Genomic DNA, 26,525 nt, shown 5'->3' on the forward strand with positions numbered 1-26,525 from the left:
AGGAACACAACGCGACCCATTAGCAGAGAGGCTGCCTAAAATCACAATAAGGCCACAGACACGCCAAAACACACCACCAGACGTGGACCTGCCCACCAGAAAGACAAGATCCAGCCTCATCCACCAGAACACAGGCACTAGCCCCCTCCACCAGGAAGCCTACACAACACACTGAACCAACCTTAGCCACTGGGGACAGACACCAAAAAAACCGGGAACTACGAACCTGCAGCCTGCAAAAAGGAGACCCCAAACACAGTAAGACAAGCAAAATGAGAAGACAGAAAAACACACAGCAGATGAAGGAGTAAGGTAAAAACCCGCCAGACCTAACAAGTGAAGAGGAAATAGGCAGTCTACCTGAAAAAGAACTCAGAGTAATGATAGTAAAGATGATCCAAAATCTTGGAAATAGAATGGAGAAAATACAAGAAACGTTTAACATGGACTAAGAAGAACTAAAGAGCAAACAAACAATGATGAACAACACAATAAATGAAATTAAAAATTCTCTAGAAGGGATCAATAGCAGAATAACAGAGGCAGAAGAACAGAGAAGTAACCTGGTAGATAAAATAGTGGAAACAGCTACTGCAGAGCAGAATAAAGAAAAAAGAATGAAAAGAATTGAAGACAGTCTCAGAGACCTCTGGGACAACATTAAACACACCAACATTTGAATTATAGGGCTCGCAGAAGAGGAAGAGAAAAACAAAGGGACAAAGAAAATATTTGAAGAGATTATAGTTGAAAACTTCCCTAATATGGGAAAGGAAATAGTTAATCAAGTCCAGGAAATGCAGAGAGTCCCATACAGGATAAATCCAAGGAGAAACACACCAAGACAAATATTAATCAAACTATCAAAAATTAGATACAAAGAAAAAATATTAAAAGCAACAAGGGAAAAGCAACAAATAACATACAAGGGAATCCCCATAAGGTTAACAACTGATCTTTGAGCAGAAACTCTGCAAGCCAGAAGGGAGTGGCAGGACATATTTAAAGTGATGAAAGGGAAAATCCTACAACCAAGATTACTTTACACAGCAAGGACCTCATTCAGATTTTATGGAGAAATTAAAAGCTTTACAGACAAGCAAAAGCTAAGAGAATTCAGCACCACAAAACCAGCTTTACAACAAATGCTAAAGGAACTTCTCCTTCTTGCAGGAAACACAAGAGAAGGAAAAGACCTACAAAAACAAACCCAAAATAATTAAGAAAATGGTAATAGGAACATACATCTCTATAATTACCTTAAATGTAAATGGATTAAATGCTCCAAACAAAACACATAGACTGGCTGAATGGATACAAAAACAGGACCCATATATATGCTGTCTACAAGAGACCCACTTCAGACCTAAGGACACATACAGACAGAAAGTGAGGGGATGGAAAATGATATTCCATGCAAATGGAAACCAAAAGAAACCTGGAGTAGCAATTCTCATATCAGACAAAACAGACTTTAAAACAAAGACTGTTACAAGAAACAGTGAAGGACACTACATAATGATCAAGGGATCAATCCAAGAAGAAGATATAATAATTGTAAATATTTATGCACCCAACACAGGAGCATCTCAATACATAAGGCAAATACTAACAGACATAAAAGGGGAAATCAACAGTAACACAATCATAGTAGGGGACTTTAACACTCCATTTTCACCAATGAACAGATCAACCAAAATGAAAATCGATAAGGAAACACAAGCTTTAAATGATACATTAAACAAGATGGACTTAATTGATATTTATAGGACGTTCCATCCAAAAACAACAGGATACACTTTCTTCTCAAGTGCTCATGGAACATTTTCCAGGATACATCATATCTTGGGTCACAAATCAAGCCTTGCTAAATTTAAGAAAATTGAAGTCATATCAAGTATCTTTTCTGACCACAACGCTATGATACTAGATATCAATTACAGGAAAAAATCTGTAAAAAATACAAACACATGGAGGCTAAACAATACACTACTTAAGAACCAAGAGATCACTGAAGAAATCAAAAAGGAAAACAAAAAATACCTAGAAACAAATGACAATGAAAACACAATGACCCAAAACCTATGGGATGCAGCAAAAGTAGTTCTAAGAGGAAAGTTTATAGCAATACAATCCTACCTTAAGAAACAAGAAACATCTCAAATAAACAACCTAACCTTATACCTAAAGCAATTAGAGAAAGGAGAACAAAAAAACCCAAAAGTTAGCAGAAGGAAAGAAATCATAAAGATCATATCAGAAATAAATGAAAAAGAAATGAAGGAAGCTATAGCAAAGATCAATAAAACTAAAAGCTGGTTCTTTGAGAGATAAACAAAATTGATAAACCATTAGCCAGACTCATCAAGAAATAAAAGGAGAAGATTCAAGTCAATAGAATTAGAAATGAAAAAGGAGAAGTAAAAACTGACACTACAGAAATATAAAGGATCATGAGAGATTACTACAAGCAACTATATGCCAATAAAATGGACAACCTGGAAGAAATGGACAAATGCTTAGAAAAGCACAACCTTCTGGGACTCAACCAGGAAGAAATAGAAAATATGAACAGACCAGTCACAAGCACTGAAATTGAAACTGTGATGAAAAAGCTCCAACAAAGAAAAGCCCAGGACGAGATGGCTTGACAAGCAAATTCTATCAAACATTTACAGAAGAACTAACACCTATCCTTCTCAAACTCTTCCAAAATATAGCAGAAGGAGGAACACTCCCAAACGCATTCTATGAGGCCACCATCACCCTGATACCAAAACCAGACAAAGATGTCACAAAGAAAGAAAACTACAGGCCAATATCACTGATAAACATAGATGCAAAAATCCTCAACAAAATACTAGCAAACCAAATCCAGCACCGTATTAAAAGGATCATTCACCATGATCAAATGGGCTTTATCCCAGGAATGCAAGGATTCTTCAATATATGCAAATCAATCAATGTGATAAACCATATTAACAAATTGCGGAATAAAAACCATATGATCATCTATAAAAACCATATGATCATCTCAATCGATGCAGGAAAACTTTGGACCAAATGCAACACCCATTTATGATAAAAACCCTCCAGAAAGTAGGCATTGAGGGAACTCACCTCAACATAATAAAAGCCATATATGACAAATCTACAGCCAACATCGTCCTCAATGGTGAAAAACTGAAACCATTTCCACTAAGATCAGGAACAAGACAAGGTTGCCCACTCTCACCACTATTATTATTTGGACGTTTTAGCCACAGCAATCAGAGAAGAAAAGGAAATTAAAGGAAGCCAAATTGGAAAATAGGAAGTAAAGCTCTCACTGTTTGTAGATTACATGATATTATACATAGAGAATCCTAAAGATGCTCCCAGAAAACTACTAGAGCTAGTCAATGAATTTGGTAAAGTAGCAGGATACAAAATTAATGCACAGAAATCTCTGGCATTCCTATACACTAATGATGAAAAATCTGAAAGAGAAATTAAGGAAACACTCCCATTTACCATTGCAACAAAAAGAATAATATACCGAGGAATAAACCTACCTAAGGAGGCAAAAGACCTGTATCCAGAAACCTATAAGACACTGATGAAAGAAATGAAAGATGATAGAAACAGATGGAGAGATATACCCTGTTCTTGGATTGGAAGAATCAACATTGTGAAAATGACTGTACTACCCAAAGCAATCTACAAATTCAATGCAATCCCTATCAAACTACCACTGGCATTTTTCACAGAAATAGAACAAAAAAATTCACAATTTGTATGGAAACTCAAAAGACCCCGAATAGCCAAAGCAATCTTGGGAAAGAAAAATGGAGCTGGAGGAATCAGGCTCCCTGACTTCAGACTATACTACAAAGCTACAGTAATCAAGACAGTACGGTACTGGCACAAAAACAGAAATATAGATCAATGGAACATGATAGAAAGCCCAGAGATAAACTCACACACATATGGTCACCTTATCTTTGATAAAGGAGGCAGGAATGTACAGTGGAGAAAAGACAGCCTCTTCAATAAGTGGTGCTGCGAAAACTGGACAGCTACATGTAAAAGAATGAAATTAGAACACTCCCTAACACCATACACAAAAATAAACTCAAAATGGATTAGAGACCTAAATGTAAGGCCAGCCACTATAAAAGTATTAGAAGAAAACATAGGCAGAACACTCTATGACATAAATCACAGCAAGATCCTTTTTGACCCACCTCCTAGAGTAATGGAAATAAAAACAAAAATAAACAAATGGGACCTAATGAAATTTAAAAGCTTTTGCATAGTAAAGGAAAACATAAACAAGACGAAAAGACACCCCTCAGAATGGGAGAAAATATTTGCAAATGAAGCAACTAACAAACGATTAGTCTTCAAAATTTACAAGCAGCTTATGCAGCTCAATATCAAAAAAAACAAACAACCCAATCCAAAAATGGGCAGAAGACCTAAACAGACATTTCTCCAAAGAAGATATACAGATTGCCAACAAACACATGAAAGGATGCTCAACATCACTAATCATTAGAGAAATGCAAATCAAAACTACAATATGGTATCACCTCACACCAGTCAGAATGGCCATCATCAAAAAATCTAGAAACAATAAATGCTGGAGAGGGTGTGGAGAAAAGGGAACCCTCTTGCACTGTTAGTGGGAATGTAAATTGATTCAGCCACTATGGAGAACAGGATGGAGGTTCCTTAAAGAACTGAAAATAGAACTACCATACGACCCAGCAATCCCACTACTGGGCATATACCCTGAGAAAACCATAATTCAAAAAGAGTCATGTACTGCAATGTTCATTGCAGCTCTGTTTACAATAGCCAGGACATGGAAGCAACTTAATTGTACATCGACAGATGAATGGATAAAGAAGGTGTGGCACATATATACAATGGAATATTACTCAGCCATAAAAAGAACGAAATTGAGTTATTTGTAGTGAGGTGGATGGACCTAGAATCTGTCATACAGAGTGAAGTAAGTCAGAAAGAGAAAAAAAATACCTTATGCTAACACACATATATGGAATCTAAAAAAAAAGGTCATGAAGAGCCTAGGCGCAGGACAGGAATAAAGATGCACACCTACTAGAGAATGGACTTGAGGGCATGGGGAGAGGGTAGAGTAAGCTGGGACGAAGTGAGAGAGTGGCATGGACATATATACACTACCAAACGTAAAATAGATAGCTAGTGGGAAGCAGCCGCATAGCACAGGGAGATCAGCTCGGTGCTTTGTGACCACCTGGAGGGGTGGGATAGGGAGGGTGGGATAGGGAGGGTGGGAGGGAGAAACAAGAGGGAGGAGATATGGGGATATATGTATATGTATAGCTGGTTCACTTTGGTATAAAGCAGAAATTAACACACCATTGTAAAGCAATTATACTGCAATAAAGATGTTAAAAAAAAAAGTAGTCATGAGATGCTAGGACATAGAATTTTGATAAGGAGGATTTGTAAAGCACAGATTTACTGATAAATCAGAATTTCCCAAACTGGGTGCTCTAGAGGAGCAATTCTTTTGAGGAATATTAGTAAGTCTGGTGGATTTTTTTTTTTAATGGAGATCTGAGGTCAACCTAGTTTTGGAAACACACAATTCAACAGAACTAAACAGGATTTTTTCTGATGCTTTTAATGTAACAAATATTTATTAAACACTGATTATTTGCCAAAAATGGTTACAAGTGTTTAGGATACCCCAGGGAACAAAACAGACAAAGAATGCTTCCTTGTAAAGCTTACATTCTAGCATGATTACACAGAGAATGAATAATAACTATAATAAGTAAATTGTATAAAACATGCTAAGTGGAGTATGTGGTAGATTGGTAACAGGTGTTTGAAGGAAAGGGCGCATACTGCATTTTTTAAAGGGGGGTTAGTGTATGCTTCATTGAATAAACGACATTTGAGCGAAGATTTAAATTTGTTAAAGGAGTTAGTCATATAGATCCTTGGGTGGGTCAGGATCTATATGATGGGTGGGTCAGGCAAGTGTGACAACCTGTGCAAAGACCCTGCTGTGGGAGTGTGTTTGGTGTGTTCCAGGAACAACAAAGAGGCCAGTATTTCTACAGCCAGTGGTGGGGGAGGGAACAGTGGAGAAGCCAGAAGGCAAGGAAGAGGGGGGAACTGTAGATTAGGTAAGGCTTTCCTAGCCTTTGTAAAAACTTTTCAAATTCAAGAAAAGGAGAAGCCATTGCAGAGTTTTGAAGAGAGGAGTTACTTGACCTGACTTATATTTTTAAAGGATCGCTGGCTGCTGTGTTGAGCATTAACTGAAACAAGGCAAGGGAAGAAGCAAGGAGACAGGCCACCACTGCAATAATTCAAGCAACAGATGATGATGACTAAAAGGCCAGGGTAGTAGCTGAGCTGCTGGTGAGAAGCACTTGGATCCTGGATGTATTTTTAAGGTGGACTGGACAAGGAATGTCAGAGACAGGAGTCAAGAACGGACAGTGTTGTTATTAGTTGAGATAGAGAAGGCTATTGCTGGGCTGGGGAGAGGGATATTAACCAACTTTTGGACATGTTGAGCTTGAGATACTTATTAGACATCCAAGTAAGCAGGCAGTTGGATATGAATCTTAGTCTGTTTGGGCCGCTATCACACTATACCACACACTGGGCAGTTTATAAACAACAGAAATTGATTTCTCACAGTTCATGTCCAAGATCAGGGTGCCAGCTTCGTCAGACGAGGGCTGTTTTCCAGGTTGCAGACTTCTTGTTTTATCCTCACATGGTGGAAGGGGTGAGAGATCTTTCTGGAGCCTCTTTTATGAGACCATTCATCCCATTTTTGAGGGCTTCATCCTAATCACCTCCCAAAGACTCCACCTACTAAAACGATCACCTTTGAGGGTTAAGATTTCAGCATTTGTATTTGGGGGACACAAATATTGAGACCATAGGAATATGAGATGGAATTTCGGGAGAAAAGCCTGGACTGATTATATAATTTGGGAGTGTATGTACAGTTCTTAAAGCCTTGAGACTGGCTGAGATCACAAAATGAGTGAGTTGGTAGGAAAGACGAGTACTAAAGTACTGAAGTGCTGAGCATAGGGCCATTCGAGTACTGTGAAATCTGTTAGAGGAAGGGAGATAAGATAATAGAACCAGAGATAAGATAATAGAACCGAGCAGGAATGAGCAAGATGTAAGAGGAAAACAGGCAAGTCCAGTTTCCCAGAGGGCAGGTGAAGAAAATATTTCAAGTAGGGAGAGCTCAGGTGTGTCGCTGTTTCCAACAGCTCTAGTAAGATAAGCACTGAGGCTGGACCATTGAACTCACATCCTCCCCATTGCTGACGGAGGAGAGCACTTTCACTGAACCGTGTGATGTGAACTGTGGATCCCCAACCTAGACGGGGGACTCACAGTTGGCAGATTATGCCCCGTGGGCTGTATCCATCCCACCAAATGGTTTTTACAGTGTTTAATTGGGGGAGAAAAGAGAAGAAGATTTCATGATACGTGAAAACTCTATGAAATTCAAATGTCAACAAACAAATTTTATTGGTAAACAGCCACAAAAAAAAAAAGGGTTTTTTTGTATAGTGTTTCCCAAACTCCCTTGGCACAGAATGTTTTTTCACAAAACATCTCCAGTGTAGCCAAGAACTACTTTGGGAAATGTTGGTGTAGATCCTGGTACTCGATGAAGAGAATAGGCCCAGGTAGCAGAGAGTGCTCGGGTCAAGTGTCAGGGCCCTGGATCTCATGAGATCACCAGGGTAGAAAACAAACTTTGACCATGGTGGCATCCTCCAGAAGTAGCTTAAGACCAGCAACTTTCCTCACATTTCTTCTATTGACTGGCTCTTTGCAGAAGAGGAAAGCTTACTGGCCCAGAAATACATGAAAAAAAATGCTCAAACTTCTCTAGCCATTAGGGACATTAAACTTAAAACTACAACATTGATTGGATTGGGTAACATTTAAAAGCCTGATAATATTAATGTTAAAAGAAGATTTTAAGAAATGAGGGCTCTCATCCACTTCTAATGGTGCTGTAAATTGGTACAGTCATGTTTAGGAGCATTATGATAGTCTCTTATAAATTTGAAGATGTGAAAATTGTTCGGCCTAGAAGTTTTACTCCTAGGTACTTACCCTAGAGAAACTCTTATGTATGAGAGCAAGAAAATATTGACAAAAATTCACTGCAGGGTTGCTTATAATAGATTGTTTATCATTGAAAAGTAAGAAATAATGCCCATCAGCAAAAGAATAAATAAAATGTTAGTTATCTACACAGTGAGATACTATATGGCACTCAAAAATTAACTAGGACTGCAGCTATCAACACAATAAATCTAAGCATAATGTGGAGAGGAAAAGTACGTTGCAGAGGTAAAAGTATAATTTAACACCATTTTTATTAAGCTTTCTGAAATATGCAAGAAATTTGTACATAATATACATAATAGTATAACTGTATACAATGATAAACACTAAATAGGGGATCAAGAGAGAGGTAAGTATTTATTACATCATTCTGTATATTTGTAATTAATATTTGTAATATTTTATATTAAACAGATATTTTAAAGAGCAAAGACATGCCAAAGAAACATAGGAGGAGATGCATGGGCCAAGAGAAGAGATAACCCAAATCAAAATAAATTAACACCATCAAGCAATAACACAGGATATGAGGTGTCAAGGAGACAAATCAATTCGAGGAAATTTAAGAATTCCTTCACAGTATATCCCTGGGAAGAAAACAGCATTCTTCTTAAGTCCTAGTAAACAGGTCAGCTGTCGCTGGATTGCTCACCCTGTGCTTTTCCAGTTGGAGAAACTGAATTTCACTAACCTGCCCATTCACTGGTACTTTGCATACATGGAGGGAATATTTCTACTCGATGTGTGCAAAGTACATTTAGGAGCCGATGTGGCCATAATTTAATTCCTTACCCACTGCCCAAGACTAATTTCTTTTTTTATCTATCTGGCTGCTCACCACATTAAACCTTAAATTGAACTACTTTTTATATCAATGGAATAAACCATCATCTTAAAATATGATTATTTGATAAAATAATAATTTAAGTTTGTTTTTATTCTGGCAATCTGTACGCATTTGGAGAGGGAAAGATTCCTTTCTGGATTAAAAAAACAGCCATGAGATAAAGGAAAGGATCTTTAAAACTATAACTAAAATTAAACTAATCATCTTTATTCTCATTAAGCATATTATTTTGCTGAGTCATTAAATATATTCAAATGATATTGTGTTGGATTAAGGTGACTTAATGCCTAATCTCACTTCTTTGTCTGCGGAGGACTGCAGCTGAGAGTTTATTGAGTAGGGGATCAAGCATCCCACTAAGAACCTTCCCTGGAAAGAGGGACTAAAGGATGGAAACAAAATGAAAAAAATCTGCTTTGTTTTTCTTAAATTGCTGGTGATGCAGACAAATGTTTGCCTGTAAATGATGTCAATCCATTTAACCTACTAAAACAAAAGACACAGCATTGAAAACAATGTCTCTCTTTTTTCCTTGATACCTTTTTACCTGGCACTCTCATTATTTTTTAAAAGACACATGAAGAAGCAATATTGGTAACAGCATCGGTTGCATCCATCTACATTCCTTTCTTTCTGCAGAGATGAGACCGGCTTCCCAGCTGGTCTTCTTCACCTGCATCTGGATCACACTGATGTCAAATGCTTGTGCTGCTGGTGAAATCAAGAAGCCCCACCAGCACTGCTTCTCTTCAGTGAAGCCGACCCGGTAAGATATCCATAGTGTAGTCCCAGTTTCTCTCACCACCTGCCTCAGAACTATATCTTTAATGGTAGCACGTATTTGTGGCAGTGATTGTCTCTAGAGATAGCATTCACCCATCAAAATAAATCACCTCTAATTAGCATAGAAAGAGCAGAATCTGGGGTTTCTGCTGGCATTTGCTTTCTTATTTTTGGAGAAAACAGTTAAAGGGCTCATGTATGAATCTTCTTTCAAGGATTGTATTTCTCCAATGAGTAATGCATTTATTATAAATAACAACATGAGTTTAATGTTTCTTCAAATTTTTTGAGTAGAAATTAGTCTAAGCACCAATTTCTAATGTCAAGTACTTGCAGAGTGTATACTTCTGTATATCGATGAGACAGTACTAAAAGACATTAAAGCCATTTGTTGTTTTTTAAAATTCATTTTCCATTTTGAAAATCATCTTTGAAATATCATCCTGAATGTCAATACATCATCATTATTATCTTATCATCAATAATCAGAGTATATTTGGACCTGCTAGTGAAGGGGCATAGCTCTCTACTAGAATGACCAGTTCATCCTGATTTGCCTGGGGTTCCATGGTTTTTAGCACTAGAAGTCCCAGGAACCCCCTCAGTCGCAGACAAACTAGAACGATTAGTCACCCTACTACCCTTTAATAACCAAGAAATGACCTCCTGTTGTAGGGAAAGTCTTTCCTTTTCACCAAGCACAAGATTCCCAAAAAGACCCAGTAGGAGAAATTGAGGAATAAAGGTGAGTAATATCACCCAGCCAACCTTAGCAATCAGTGAGGTAACTTTTGTTTCAGCCAGATTGCCCTCACATCTTGGATATTTATGAAGCACTCACTATAACATCAGGAAAGAACACAAAAATTTAATAAATCCTTCTGAAGCCTCAGGTTTAATGACCAAAAACAAAAGAGGTATGGGGGGAGGGGAGGAGAGGTCACTAGATTCCTAATTCCTGCTCTGCTCTTAAAAATCAAGGACCACCTCCCACACTTCCCTTCCAGGCTTCTGCTCCCACACACAGATCTGAGATGCTATGAAATCTTGCCCAGTTTAGACACTTTGAGTCTTCTTCAAGGCAATTGGGCAAGCAATATTTGGGAAATATGGGGCTATACAACCAAACTGTATGTTTTTTCAGATTGCTTATTACATCTAGTATATTTTAGTAGTATATTTTATCTAATTTTGAAACAAATAGAGACTGCTTAAAATATCATCTACGACTCAAACAATAGGAAGTTTGTCCAGTTTGTTTGGTGGATGTGCAGATAAGAAGGGAGGTGGTCATAGGAACTCATCAGTCTCACCAGCACACTCTCGGTGGAAGAGTTGCTGCAGTAAAACCTACCATGTGTATTTTTTAGGTGTCATTTAAGGGACAAGAGAAGAACATCTGTTCTTTGTGGTGGGGTGGGAATTTCTCTCTATGTTAGGTGTCTCATTTTTAGAATCTGTTTAAATGAAGAGGGAACCCCGGGCTTCCTACTCCATGGGGCCAAGCATGTTTGTTTTCACTTCTCTATATTCTAAGTGAGGTACCCCTTTCAGCGATAAGCTACAATATGATTCATTAAAATTTATATCTGCTTCTTTTGTTCTTCAAAGAAAAATCCTCTAGGACACAAGGGATTGCGTAAAACATAGACCCTAGTTCAGAAGCAGCCACTTAGGATGAAAGTCAGGCATTTTCCCCAGTGAACAGAATAATTCAGCCAGCCTGTTTCTGAGCTGTCACTCAGCATTCTCTCATGAAGATTTTAAGGCATTTTGACAAAAATACTGAAATTACTGTATAGGATAGTTTCTAGAGTAAAAAGCCCAGGATACTTTAGACCATAGTGTATGAATAAATGCTGTGAGGTTCTTTGCCCTACACACAATCTGATTATCGGTAATTAAATAAGTAATGAATGAATGAATGAACAATCCACTCTGTCATAATGCAAGAGAACTAATAGAATGAACATGGAAGAAAGGCCTGATCTTTCTTTGAAAATTAGGAAGTATATCTTTATATATTAGCTCACATTTATTTTTTTTTTATTTTTTTATTTTTTTTTTTTTTTGCGGTACGCGGGCCTCTCACTGCCGTGGCCTCTCCCGTTGCGGAGCACAGGCTCCGGACGCGCAGGCTCAGCGGCCATGTCTCACGGGCCCAGCCGCTCCGCGGCATGTGGGATCCTCCCGGACCGGGGCACGAACCCGTGTCCCCTGCATCGGCAGGCGGACTCTCAACCACTGCGCCACCAGGGAGGCCCTTAGCTCACATTTATGTACATTATTTTGAGCCAGTTTTCCTACAATCAGGCCCTTAAATCCTTTGCTATTAACCTTTTTCATTCAGAATATAATCTTACTTTTTGCCCAAAGATTCCCTTTTTTAATCCAAGTATTTTAAAAATCTTTCATCCAAACATTCCCTTTATTTCTTAAAGGCAAAATGGGGGAGAGGAGGAGTTGATGAATAAATTAAGTATGGCAGGGGAAAATGTTCCTGTTTTGCCTAGGGGAGAGATTTGGCTCTCTAAGGATGCAAAGAGGATTAGACATCTAGACTCCCTGAATATTTATTCATTCTTTCAACAATTGTACTGAGTGCCTTTTGTATGACAAGTACTGGGTTGAGAGTTAAGAACAACACACTGTCTCTGGCTTTAAGAATAACCAGCAGAGTGCCAGTGTCTACGCAAAATGGCTTGCAAGAGCCAATTGTTAAATTTTAAGGCTGTTAAATATAAGCATTATTAAAAATTAAATTATATAAATATACAATTAAATAAATTATTTTTAAAACGAAGGTAATAAATACTTAAAACTCACCACTTCCTAACTACTTTACTACATGTTGCTTTTGTCCATTGTTCTCCATTATTTATATCTATTTATGTCTGGTAGAAATACTACACTATACTGTACTATACTATCCTATAAACTGTAGTATACCATAGTACACAAAACTATACTTTATTATACTATACTACACTATGGGCTACACACATCTCTGTCATATCAGTAGCTTGGAATCAGCTATGGTGGCAGTATTTGCATCATGGAAATCAACAAACACTACAAATAGGGCTTTTTTTTCCAGGAGAGCCACTTAAACATTTACCAGCACATCCAGGAACCTAATGTAGAAGCCAAGAGGGTCCTAGAGATTGCCAATTCAACTGCTACTGCAAATAACAAAGGGAGTGGCAGAGACTGTGGCAACTACAGGCTATATGCTCCTCTGGGGGCAGAGGCTGGTCAGGTCAAGACTTCTTATAAGACAACTTGAGCTTGGTATTGCCAGATTTTCTGATTTTTCAAGAGAAAAATACAGATTTTCATGTGAAATTTTCCACTTTAATACACCATATGGGCTATCCAAAAAATGTCTGCAAACCAGCTCCTAATCTGGTCCAATTTCTTCATTTCACAGATGAGGAAACTGAGACCTCACTGAGCTCATGATCTGATAGAGACACAAGTTGTCATGGAAACTGTCGAGTCTCAAGTGGGGCACTCTCTCTGGCTGGCTCTTCCACAGAAATGCTAGTCCATGTAGATTTTTCCTTTATAAGAAACGGGCTGTTGACTAAAGTCAAGTGTGTATTCCCAGAGTCATGAGTTCAAGGGCAGTTCAGTTGAAGCCACAAGATTCACTCCGTATAATGCCCCATGTCCTCTCTAAGAAGTTTCAAAAGCATCAGGGACCTAAAAATAAACATTGGATCCAGAATTATCAAGGTTTTCTTTGTGATCAAAAATTGGATCAACTGATTTTCCTTCCGACTACTGCATTCCTTGGATTGGCATCAAAGGATGTGAATTATCTTCGTAGCTCTCAAAATCAACTTCTAAAGGGGTTTTACGAGTATATTGCTACCCACAAAGTATAAACATTTCTATTTCATCCTATTCTTAGCAGCATTGGGTACTAAATTTTTTTTTGTTTTCTGCTCATTTAATAGGTATAAAATGGCATTCATACTTTTAATTGTTATCTCACTGTTAACTCTCTAGATTAAATATTTTTTAATATGTTTCTTAATTATAACTTCTCTTGGGTAAATAGTCTATTTAGTCAGGCCTAGTCATTTTCAAGTCCTGATCCTAGTAAACTAATCAACTATATAGGCCCTTGGGAAAGCAGTTTAGTAAAGCAAGCAGCTGAGTATGACTCAGTTAAAATGAGTTTTTGTCTTTCCACTTACTGAACACCAATGTATCAGAATGAGTTGGATGTATTTGCTTTTCCTCAAGCAGTTCTGGTACTTTTTAATTCTCTGCCTAGTGTATCCTCCTGAAAGACCCCTTTATTCCCCTGAAACCACTCAAAATCCAGCCCTTCCTTCCCCCTGAACCCACACTTTCTTAGTGACAAAATTATAGTAAAATTTGTGATACTGACAAGAGGGGGGAACATAAAAATATGGTTCCTTTGTTTCATCCAGAAAGAAAAAGGTTCTAACTCAAAAAGAAAAATGATAACTATTACCGAGCCTTACCTGTTGTTTCTCAAACAATGTTCATAATCTTTCTTTGTGGGGAAAGAATAAGAATGCTGTAATGATTAAGAATGCTATAAAGATTAAGAATGCTGTAATGATGCAAGACTCTTCCATGAGCTGAGATTTCTTTGCTCTATCCCATTGGCACCTAGCCTTCTAGAAGACCCTCTCCTCAGACAGAAGTCATCCAAAAGATTTCTTTCAGTAACTACTAAAAACAAAATCATTTTTTCTAGGAAAGGGAAGAGGGCAGAAGACAAAGGGGCCTAAAATGATACATATATGGGATCAGGCCAGAAAGCTCTGAGCTAAATCTGATTCTCTGTCATAAATTCATCCCCTTATTAAGCATATTTACTTCTCTTGCCTTTGTCTGTTTTATTTCAGTCTTCATTTTATTAACCTTTCTATATATGTCTTTTCTAAAATAAGCCAGAGGTCTTCAAATAGGGCACTTATACTCCTAGAGTATAATGTTCCCCTTAGGGTACATGCAAGCTATCAGAGGGGCACGTGGGCATGGAGAGTTTTAAAATAAGTATTTCTGGATCCCTGACTTCCTCTGACCTCTTTCCTAAAACTGATCCTCCTGAAAACTTGCCTGCAATCTCCTCTGTAGCCTCCCTTTAATGATTGCTCTGTCCCATTTGGCAAAATAAAGGCATGCCTCTCCCTCTTCCTGAATCTTAACTATGTGTCTTACACTAGTGTATAAAATCCTCCCAGGTACAAAGAAACCTTTACAGATATTGTTGTTGAGGTAATGGATGACTTTAGTTTAAATAACACATCCTTTTACAAACTGTGTGATTTTTTTTTCTTTTATTTTTTGAGTTCATCAATATTGAAGTAAGAACCTAATTAATTTGTCAGATTACAAATCATTAGAAATAATTAATGATAGAGCACAACGTGAATTTTGAAAAATAAGAAGGAATTTAAATAATTCAGTTACATTCCTGAAACAAAATTTCTTGCAATTCCATGTACTTACATATATGTATATCAACAAAGTTTTTCAATATTTTCATCTATAGAAGTGAAAAGTAGGATCAGGGAAATGTAAATCAAAACTACAATGAGATATCTATCACCTCATACCTGTTAGAAGGGCTTTATCAAAAAGACAAGAAATAACAAGTGCAATAAGTAATATACATTTACAGATACACAAAATAGGGAAAATATACCATCACTTTATTAAGAAATACTTTTCCTATAAAATTTAATTCATAATTTTAATAAGTATTTATCAACATTTATATGCATTATGTTTTGCTCCATTTGCAATAGTCACAGAGGCTAAAAAAGATGATTTTAATATGTATACATATATTCTTGCAAAGAAGTATGATGGGGTGATAAAATTCAATGAAGGAAATATTGGATTGGCCAAAAAGTTCATTCGGTTTTTTCCGTAACATCTTACAGAAAAACCCGAATGAACTTTCAAATAAAGTGGAAATAAAATAAAATACAAGTTCCAAGAAAACAAGGAATGAGATAAAACTTCTGGTTTTTAAAGAGGAGTTTATTCATGTATTTTAAAATGCATAAAGTGGGTATTTTAGGTTCGTTGGATACATTAAAAGGAGGAATATGTTTTATTTTAAATTATTATCAATATTTAAGTAATTTTCACTTTTGTGATGAAAAAATTGTAGGTGTCTACTTAAATATGTGTGAGGTTTTAAAAATTCTTTTAGAGGGTATCTAAGCCGCATAAACCTCTTTGAGAAGTAGATGTATAAATAAAGTCAAAAATAAATAAAGATGGGCCATCTCACTGTACATCAGAAGAGCCCTTAGGTAAGAAAAGGTGTGTGTGATTTCAGGTACTGCCAAGAGTGCCTTTCATAGCAGGCTGCATGTTCATTGTTCTGGGGATTCTTAATTAAGATTTATCCCTACCAATCTCATGGAGGGGTATGCTTTTGAAAACAGTATTAGAGATTGCCGTTTTGTTGTGTATATTACTGAAGAAGTTCACAAATTTCCATGAATTTCCACCCAAGGTTACATTCCATTTTTCATAAAATAATAACAACTAGCTAGCTTTTATAAAATGTCTGCTATTTTCCAGACCAGTAGTTCTCCAGAGAAATTGTTGTAAATGCAAATTCTCATACCCTAAAACTGTGGAACCAGAAACTCTGGGCATGGGCCCCAGCAAACCTGGTGATTCAGATGCACCCCAAAGATAGTATTTACAAAACATCTGGTAGGGAGCCTTGAACACAGTAGGCATTTAATAAAAACTAGCTGCTATTACTTTTTCAATAAATGGTTCATTCTAGCTCCTTGAAAGAAGTTTTCTAGTTAAGAGATCCTTGGAAGAAATAGTTCTATGTGTTCATTTATTCATAGGATAAAATGACTTATGTTTAAAATCAAACTCATTTGTCTTCTACTCAAAACAGATTTGTTCCTCCAACTTCGCCATTTCTATCAATGGCAAAAATACATACATAAATCTCTGAGGGTTTCAGCCAGAAACTTCTCTATTTAAAGACCATACTAGGTGATCTGAGGTGCCCATAAGCCTGGACATATTTCTTAAACCAGCCGCTTCAGGATGTGAAATTCCCGCCATCAAAGTCACTTTATTGAGTTAGGAAATTGCGTTCACAAGTCTTATGTTAAAAATTTACGTGTGTTTCCTGAAGAAGACATGTATCATTGCAAAAGCCAGTCAGGAATTCAGAGTAACTAGAATTCACCTAGAAGACCCCTCAGTGTCCTGTGTTATTGCTGCTGCTGACAGTGATGGTGACAGGAACGTTCTTCTGGAAGAGGCAGTGAACTAGGTCTCGGGCACCGGGGATGAGGAGACAGCAGCATGTCACATACAGAGGAGCTGTGTGCGCTTCCACAGATATTCTGCTGCTACACTTAGAATACGTCTGGGAGGTATGTGTCACAGCACAGGAAATGAGTCAGGGAGGCCCAGCAACTTGCCAGAGTTCAAAGACCCAGGGAGGAACGGGCTTCACTCCCAGATCAGGACTCCACCCACACGGGAGAGGCCACATACTTTGCCTTTGCCCTAGAAAACTGCAGGTGAAAATAGGCTGCACCTGCTTCACAGCTGGACCTGACCCTACGTCCAATCAGCTGTCAGATCATCCATTTTTCCCTGGGATTCCTCTCCATCCATGCCCATCGCCTTCTCTCAGGTTCCAGAATCTGCCATAGGGGTACTTCCTCTAATCTCAACCAGCACATTCTGTCTTTGTAAAACACTATTTTCATCAGTCTACAATTTTTCATGTTTTTTTTTTACTGTCTTAGTGCAAGAGGTAGTTTTTTGTTTTGTTTTTTTCAAGAGGTAGTTTAACTTCATTGACTCTAAGAATCACTTAGGTAGCACATTGAATGCAGATGCCTAGGCCCTGTTTCCTCTGGTTCTGGTTTAGTTGATCTGGGTTGGGGTCCGTGGATCTGAATCCTGGTCACCTCCACCCAGGTGCTAGTGACCATGTTTTCCTACTGTAACCCACATTCTGAGAAACGTTGCCTGTCAGGATCACGTCCAAAGTCAGTTTATCATCTAAGGTGCTCCAAGATTTGCTTACCTGCCCCACCCTTGTATAATAAACAGTAAATGCTGGCAGATCTTTGGCTATACGTAATATGAACTGAGAAAATGAGCTTTTATGTGTATATTTTAGAGCATACCATGTTGAGCACAGAAAGCTAACCTAAATCAAAATATCCAGAAGCATATGTATTTCAGAAGCATTTTTCTCCCTTGGAGGTACAGCAAACAAGAAACTAGAATGAGGAAAGATGACAGTACCAAAGTGTGGACCCTGAAGTATAAGCAACTTCTTCATATAGAGGACCACAATTCTGCAGTGAGACCTGGATTTGGAGGTGAGTACTATCTTTACAAAACTCTTGTGTCACAATCAATTGCACTGTCAAAACTGAGTTGAAAATTTGAAGGAATTAAGACCAAAACACAAGACCACCAATTTAAAAAAAACAAAAAAACCTTTTACAATGATCTTCTCTTGAATAAGAACAGTTGAGGGCTTCCCTGGTGGCGCAGTGGTTGAGAGTCCGCCTGCCGATGCAGGGGACACGGGTTCGTGCCCCGGTCTGGGAAGATCCCACATGCCGCGGAGCGGCTGGGCCCGTGAGCCATGGCCACTGAGCCTGTGCTCCGGAGCCTGTGCTCCGCAAGGGGAGAGGCCACAACAGTGAGAGGCCCGCCGCAAAAAAAAAAAAAGAACAGTTGATAATTTATGCATTTTAAATTAACCAAAAAGACTCATTTTTTCTATATACATTATCATAGTGTGTTCAATAAATAGTATGTCTTCAAAAATAGTGAATGTATATATCTTGCCCATACAGCAACATATTAGTTTAATCAAAATTTGTTAAGTTGGGTTATATGATAATATTCATAAAATCTTGTTGAACATTCTTATGAGCTGCAATGCCTGGCTTTTGTTGAAGAACTAGTCTGCCAAACGCCATGGCTTCCTACGAACCACCTCTGCTGAAGATTTTTCCTTTATTTACTCCTAGCAACAAAAAGTGATCAAAATGTTGGAATGCCTTTTAATGCACTGTGCTAAGCCCTTTAATGCACTGTCTCATTCCACGCTCACAGTGACCCTATGAAGTAGGCATTATCATGATCCCTAATATGGAAGCTGGGGCTTAAAGAAGTCAAGACATTTTCTCAAGGCCATGAAAAAAGCAGTAAGTGGTAGAACCAAGATGCAATGGCTAATGAGGGGAACAGAAGCAAACCACATTAGAAGGATACACTTGTAAGAAAGCCTTTCTTCCTGTCAGATTGTTTACTGTGCATGTAGTTGCATCACTGAGGGTACCAAGTTTCCCAGAGATGCACAGGATGTGGTAAAATCCACAAGGTAAACTGAACTCCCCATCTTACTGCTAAATCCATCCTGACTCTCCTGTCATTGACCTAAGGTCTCCCACACCCACAACTCCTGAACTGACAGCTTTTCATGCTAGAGATATGGAGGTGAAAGAAGAGAGCGTGGTGGTGAGGAGGCAGGATCCCCCAGCAGTAGAACAGGTACCGCTTTTTGATAAAGTACTCAGCGTGGGGTGAGGAGAACTTTTTTTTTTTTTTTAACAATGGCTTTTCCATCTTTTCTCTCTCTCTTTTTTTTTTTTTTAAAGAAGATGTTGGGGGTAGGAGTTTATTAATTTATTTCTTTATTTTGGCTGTGTTGAGTCTTCGTTTCTGTGTGAGGGCTTTCTCTAGTTGTGGCAAGCGGGGGTCACTCTTCATCACGGTGCACGGGCCTCTCACTATCGTGGCCTCTCGTTGCGGAGCATGGTCTCCAGACGCGCAGGCTCAATAGTTGTGGCTCACAGGCCTAGCCACTCTGTGGCATGTGGGATCCTCCCTGACCAGGGCTCAAACCCGTGTCCCCTGCATTGGCAGGCAGATTCTCAACCACTGCGCCACCAGGGAAGCCCCATGGGTGAGGAGAACTTGATACTCATCATATTGTGGTTATGACAAAGGGAAGCACAACAGGCGTGTAGGTACCCTAGAAAACTCATTTGTTAATGAGTAAAATTTAAAAGTACATCAGGTAGCTGTTATGTTGAGGGTTGTTTGGTTTTTGTTCTTTCATTTCCTGGAATCCGTTGGGTTGCAGTTCTAAGGGTATGGTATTGATTTCATTAGGTTAATGATGCTAACTTTAGCAAGCATCAGAGTCACCTGGGGGCTCCTCAACAGCCAGGTTACTGGGCCTCACCCACAGAGGTTTTGATTCAGTAGATTTGAGTGGGGTCACCAATTGTCACGTCTTATAAATTCCTTGGTGATGCTGATGCAGCTGATCTGAGATCACATTTGATAACTACTGAATTAGATTATCAGCATCAGATTAAATCATGGTGAGTAGAATTTGTTTGTTTTCCAGAGCATTTCTCACACTTATTGAACCTAATTTAAGATTTTTAGAAGCCTCAAAATCAATCGGGTTTAAAGATGTGTGCGTTTCTGTTTTTTTTTTTTTTTTACTTATAGGTCTATTTTTTTCTCTTCTTTTGTTTTTGTTTTCTTTTTGGTTTGTTGTTGTTGTCTTACATCACCACTTCTCAGATGTGTCATTAAGGATGACAATTCTCCAAAAGATGCCCGAAATCTAACTACCATTCCCAACAGACCGTTTATTTCCCCCAAATTTTTGCCCAAAGTTTGGATAATATACTCTACAACTCTTACTCAGGTATTCTGAACCTTGGTCTCCATGATTCTATAAAGAGTTTCTAAAATCTTTTCCCTCCCATGGTTTAGTTGGGGAAAATCTCACGAAGTTAAACTTGCCGGGCTATGGGTCCTTTGAGCCATTAGGGGGCTCCAGACGCACAGGAATGGCTTGGAATGGGCCTCTCCCAAGTAGCGGTTAGCAGCGCAAAATGATGTACTCTCTTCAATACCAATTCAAAAAGCTGCCCTAATTCCTGTCAGGTTAGGTTCCTCAATTAAATGGACTCCTGTCCTAGAGCAAAGGGTTTCATGGGCCTATTTTAGACCACTGAAAGCCAGAAAGATTAAGAGAAAAATTACCGTCCTTGAATTTGGACCTTGAAACAAGCATGCTACACTTTGTAGCTCAAAGTGGTCCAAGGACCAGCTGCAGAATCACCTGGGAGTTAATTAGAAATGCAGACTATCAGGCTCCACCCCAGGCTTTTTGAATCAAAATCTGCATTTTAACAAGATCTGCAGGTGATTTGAATACACTTTACAATTTGACAAGCATTGTCATAGATTACCAAGAGCCAACCCTCTACTTTTATCTTAAAGCGTTTATGCCTCCATTCTCCCTCCTATGTATCATCCTCATCCCTCAGAAAAACATAAAACTGATCTTAAAATTCCACTTCTCTTGATCTGTTAGGGATACAGGTTAAGAATTTTTAAAGCATTTTTTTTCCTGCGGCTACTTTGTGGGGTCATTAAAAATGCAATTGAAATGTACTACTTGGTGGCAGGTGGCAAGTCATCCCACGATTAAGAAATTTTTCTGACAATCATGGACTGGAGCTAAATGGTATCCACATGGCTTGTGTGTTCAGTCAGTTCAGGCAGAAAAATCCATAAATTCAGTCAGAAGTGTCAGTCTGGTAGCCCTGTGAAATATAGTCCTTAACCTTCTCTTGTCTTGGTCAGAACCGCTTTTTATACAGGTCACCCCTTCTCTGTTCTCTCAAGCCTGCCTTCCTGGGAAAATCCGCCTGCAGGATATAAAAGACTGGCTTAAATTTATCTTCTCTTTCTTTATACTTGTCCATAACACAAACACACACACATACTTCTTTCCTCTTGAGCTAAATGTAACTTCAGCACTTCTCTTGCCTTAATGTTTTCCTAATTAGCCTTAACATTAAAACCAGCTGCTACTGCAGTGTCTTTTATAAAGCATTAGAAGATTAATTGACTCATTATGTGGATAAAGGAAGATACATATTTAAGGGAGCTTTTTGTTTAACTTGGGTTATAAATTGCAGCTCATTTTCTTTATTTACACTTTCCCACCCTTTACATCTCCCATAACTAAGGGGTTTTTTTGTTTTAGTTTTATAGATGATGATTTCTTTGTTTCTTTAAAGTGAAAACAATTCAGCATCTAGATACTGACTACTGAGTCAAAACAAAAGCTAAAGCTGTAAAAGCCTCTTGTGTAGTCTTTGCTTGTCATACAGGAGGACCAGATTGGGAGCCAGAGGGACCTGGCTATATTCCTGCATTAAACAGCTCTAGGTTGCAGGCAAGCTCTTCAACCTTGCTGAGCATGAATTCCCTCATATCAAATGGAGTTAAAATTGATTCTACCCAGCTAACTAACGAAGTGGCTATAATAATAACATTAGATAATATATAAAGTATTTTAAATGCACCTCACAAATAAGATGAATAACTTTCATTTAGCTCTCCTTATTCCAGCATGCATAAAACCAGATTGATGATCTAGCTTTATATATATATATATATATATATATATATATATATATATATATATATAAAGCAGTATAAACATCTATGCCACTACCTAGTTAGTGATCCTGGGAAATCAACACCTAATCGTAATAGTTAATAGTCATTTAATTTTTACTATATTCCAAATGCTTTACATAGAGAATTAATAAGAGTATTTATGAAAGTGTTATATTTCGTATTCTATGTATTACATATCAAATAGATACTGAATAAGTTGGTTAAGACATTTGAATGTTAGGTTAGGCTAAGGACTTAACATGCATTTTTTCATTTTGTTTCACAGCAACCCAGTTAGGCACATACCATATACTTATTTCCCCTATTTTACAGATGAGCAAACTGAGGCTTAGAGGAGTTAAGGATTTACAGATGTTTAATTTTTTTTTTTTTTCCTGCGGTACGTGGGCCTCTCAATGTTGTGGCCTCTCCCGTTGCGGAGCACAGGCTCCGGACACGCAGGCTCAGCGGCCATGGCTCACGGGCCCAGCTACTCCGCGGCATGTGGGATCTTCCCGGACCAGGGCACGAACCCGTGTCCCCTGCATCGGCAGGCGGACTCTCAACCACTGCGCCACCAGGGAAGCCCCAGACGTTTAATTTTAACTCGGGTTTATGTGGCTACAAATTTCATGGTTTTTTGTTTTGGTTTGGTTTTTGCTTTATTGACACCTTTTCTCTGGGACTCAGCTCCTATTTTACAAAAAGAATGATCTTTGGAGCTTTTATCCAGCTCCAAAATTCTATGATTCTGCATCTTGCCTTTACACGCCTTCACCCTCCACTCTGTCCTCAGAATGTCAAAGCAGAGTACAGAGTCCTAGACCCAGGAGAAAGTACACTTGGGCATCAAATGCAAAGGAGACAAAAATGAGGTCAGACAGCATCTGAAGACAAACACTTTCCTTTGCGATGGAAGAGCTCATCCCCACAAGAATAGAAAAAATGAGAGGGAAGAAAGAAGAAATCAAAGATGTTTCCAGGAACCCATTCCTAAGAGACAAGCTATATTATTACCCCACTGTCAGTCCAGCCTTCAAACAACCCCAAGGGCCCAGCGCTTGTCCAGTGGTGGCATGAATGTCCTTGTATGGTGGCTTTATAAGACTGTTCCTGGATTGCAGAGATAGTCATCAGTAAATAGGTCCTACTTACAAGTCATGAGATCTTGAATCCAAGTTGTGTTCAGGTTTTGTCATAAAATAAGCTCTCTGTGAGAAGCACTGGATCATTTTGTAGTGAAGAGTGGACTGATTGTCTAAATGTTTGAGTGTAAGATTGGGAATTGTGGTTTGCAGTCCTAGGAACAGTTTCACATTTTTGCTGAATTGCAGTAAGAGTAACATTTATTCTGTGCTATTTACTGAGTATCAGTTAAGTTTACTGTATATTATTTCTAGTCTTTCAGTAAGTCTCCAAAGTGAGTACTACTACTGGATCTTATAGCTGAGGATACTAAGCTTAGAGATGTTACTGACCCTAGGTCACATGTGAGTCATGGAGCTGGATTCAAACTCTGGTCTGGACTCTAATGCCAGAATTTTCTCCAGGACATTCTGTTCCCTGTCCAATCCCTTCAGTCCCTTGGAGTATTGGAGTTAATGGGAATTTTTACTCATCCTGAAAGGCCAGATAGGGGCAGGGATGAGATCTTTCCATAATTTTTTTTATTTTGATAGCTCTACCAATTAAAGAAAAAAGACAACCAAACAAAATAAAAGCACCAGAGGTGAAGCTGATAAAGGAATAATATTGAGCTGTTCCCAAGTTAATGCTTAATCATAATTATCATTAAACAAAATTTTAATAGAATTGCCATTATTAACATTACAGGAAGTAATTGGTCCAATATGGCAGGAAGTAGCTGGTGGTTAAGATGCAAGTAAGGTATTCCTAAAGCCTGAAACAGAAATATATTCTAGTGACAGGCCCAGTGCCTGGCCAGCTGATACCCTTGTAAGTAAAGAATGATATTGAGGGTTTAGACTTATGGAATAGAAGAGGGAATCTGGGTCGATAAAGTGAAGGTAACGTCAGCCAATTAATGGGGCAGGGGGGTCATAGATGGCGCACAGGGACTGGTGAGGCATATCTTGTTTTATAATGTGCATTTAAAACACAATAATTAGGTGCCTTATTAAATTATACTCACATATATGTCACATGTAGCACATCCAGACAATAGGAAGGAAGTTTATCTGGCCTGTCCCTTGTAAATCCCAGAATCTTGACTGAAACAGCCACCTGGGATCCATCTAGGCAAGATTTCTGTTTTGTCAACAATAGTTGAAAGCATTTTTTAACTTGGGACTATAAAGTTTGAGAATTGGTCACCGTGGAAAGAAAACATATGAAGACTATATGTATAAATATACAAACTATTTGAACATATATATACATCAAATTTCATACACAATACTAAATAATGAAGTTATTAACATCAGCATCCCCTCACACAGGAACAGATGAAACCCTTTGTAAGGTGTAACAAGGAAATGTCTTGGTCTCAGTCTGTTCTCTGGGTGCATGAGCCTGATTCTGTGAGACCCAACTGCACACCAATCTCAGCACTTGTCTGTCTGAAGTTGCTCCAATTCTGACTTTCAGAATACTCTCAGCCACACATTTCAAAGGATGTTTGCTTTATCCCAAATGCAGGTTGTGGTTACTGATGATCTGGGAAGCGACATTTCTGAATGTGCAGCATCCCTGTGTAGCACTGTACTAGAAGTGTTCCTCTAGCCTGCCATGCACTGCCCAAGTGAAAAAGGCTGAATTTTTGGCAAGGGAGCAAAGGCTCCCATATTTACCAAAGTCATGAACTCCATGACTACATCCACTCCCTGAATGTGTAATAATATATCAATAGACAATGGAGAGATTTATTGTTAAAACTTGAAAAATAATTCATTTGCAACATTGATCTCTCTCCACTTTAAATGTTTCCAAAATAATCCTGATTCCTCGTTATATTACCCATTCTTCTTTCTGAAGGATCTCCAGTGCCAGTGGGTATAGATGTCCAGGTTGAAAGCATTGACAGCATTTCAGAGGTTAACATGGTAAGTTTCTCCATGAGATACTTTTTCTGAAAGGATAGAGTCTCAATAGTGTCAAAATCACTGGTGTTTTAATAAATCATCTTTATTATGTATGTTACTTATTTTTCCTACTTTGCTTAATAAAGTTGAAGTTGCTTTACTCTCTTCTATCCACTTCTTTCTACCTCTGATTAAAATTCTCATTCCTTTTCTCCTCTTCTCTTTTCCTTCTAATGGCTTTACAGTGGTGGATCACTGAAGGACATGATATATTTAGCTATGTGACATGAACCAGAAACAATTGCACAAGAAGAAAAGGTGATCATAATATATGTGAAATATGAAGTCACAACCATGAGTCCTTACCCACAAAATGATAAACACTTGAATCTGGGTTGATAGAATGCTTCCACATTTTTCAGTTAATACTAACTTTGCTTATCTGTAGACAAACAATAGCAGAGAACAAAGGATTTTTTAAACTCATAGGACTCATAGGACTAAAAATTTAAATTAAGAAAAGTTTGTCCATTCCCTTATAGTTTCTAGAAATCCAGAAGAGACTGCCCTTATTTTATTTTTGCACTGAAATATTTGCCATTTTTATGGAGTAGTACTTGAAAACCACCATCCCTTAAAACTTTAAACTGATTGATTATTATCATCTTCAGCCTTCCTTTTAGCCTTTTTCTGTTTCCTTTGCCATTTTATATGCTTTGCTTTTTTGTTTCCTCTTCCCCATTCCCCCTAACCCGGTTTTTACCATTTTAGCTATTTTTATGTTTTAATATCCCCTACCATAATTTTTCCATTTCATTTTCTCTACTCCCACTTTAGAACTACTGAGTCTACATAATTACCAGAGTTGTGTTTCATTTAAGTCATTTTAAGCTTTTTTCAGGTACTTTGAGAATAATATTTACTTGCACAAACATATACATTATTGATGTAATTCCTTTTTACCTACTACTATTCTGTTAATTTGTTAATGTCTCAGAGCTTTGTGTAGCCCATTTTAATATATTTTTCTATGCCAAATAAAAGGTGCGTTATAGGGCTTCCCTGGTGGCGCAGTGGTTGAGAGTCTGCCTGCCGATGCAGGGGACACGGGTTCGTGCCCCGGTCTGGGAAGATCCCACATGCCGCGCAGCGGCTGGGCCCATGAGCCATGGCCGCTGAGC

General features: G+C 38.2%; 1 protein-coding gene across 1 annotated transcript in view; it reads left to right on the top strand.

Moving 5' to 3' along the window:
• Positions 1-9,651: 9,651 nt before the first annotated feature.
• GABRR3 (gamma-aminobutyric acid type A receptor subunit rho3) overlaps positions 9,652-26,525 on the top strand; it is a gene marked incomplete at both ends in the record, with an annotated part of 41,733 nt that continues 24,859 nt past the window's right edge. Inside the window, 3 exons of the mRNA XM_079705276.1 lie at positions 9,652-9,776; positions 18,053-18,171; positions 25,298-25,365. Of these exons, the coding sequence (XP_079561402.1) occupies positions 9,652-9,776; positions 18,053-18,171; positions 25,298-25,365 (312 nt within the window). The remainder of the gene's footprint in view (positions 9,777-18,052; positions 18,172-25,297; positions 25,366-26,525) is intronic.

This window comes from Hyperoodon ampullatus (assembly GCF_949752795.1).
Source record: "Hyperoodon ampullatus genome assembly, chromosome: 5".
In the NCBI taxonomy this organism is placed as follows: Eukaryota; Metazoa; Chordata; class Mammalia; order Artiodactyla; family Ziphiidae; genus Hyperoodon; species Hyperoodon ampullatus.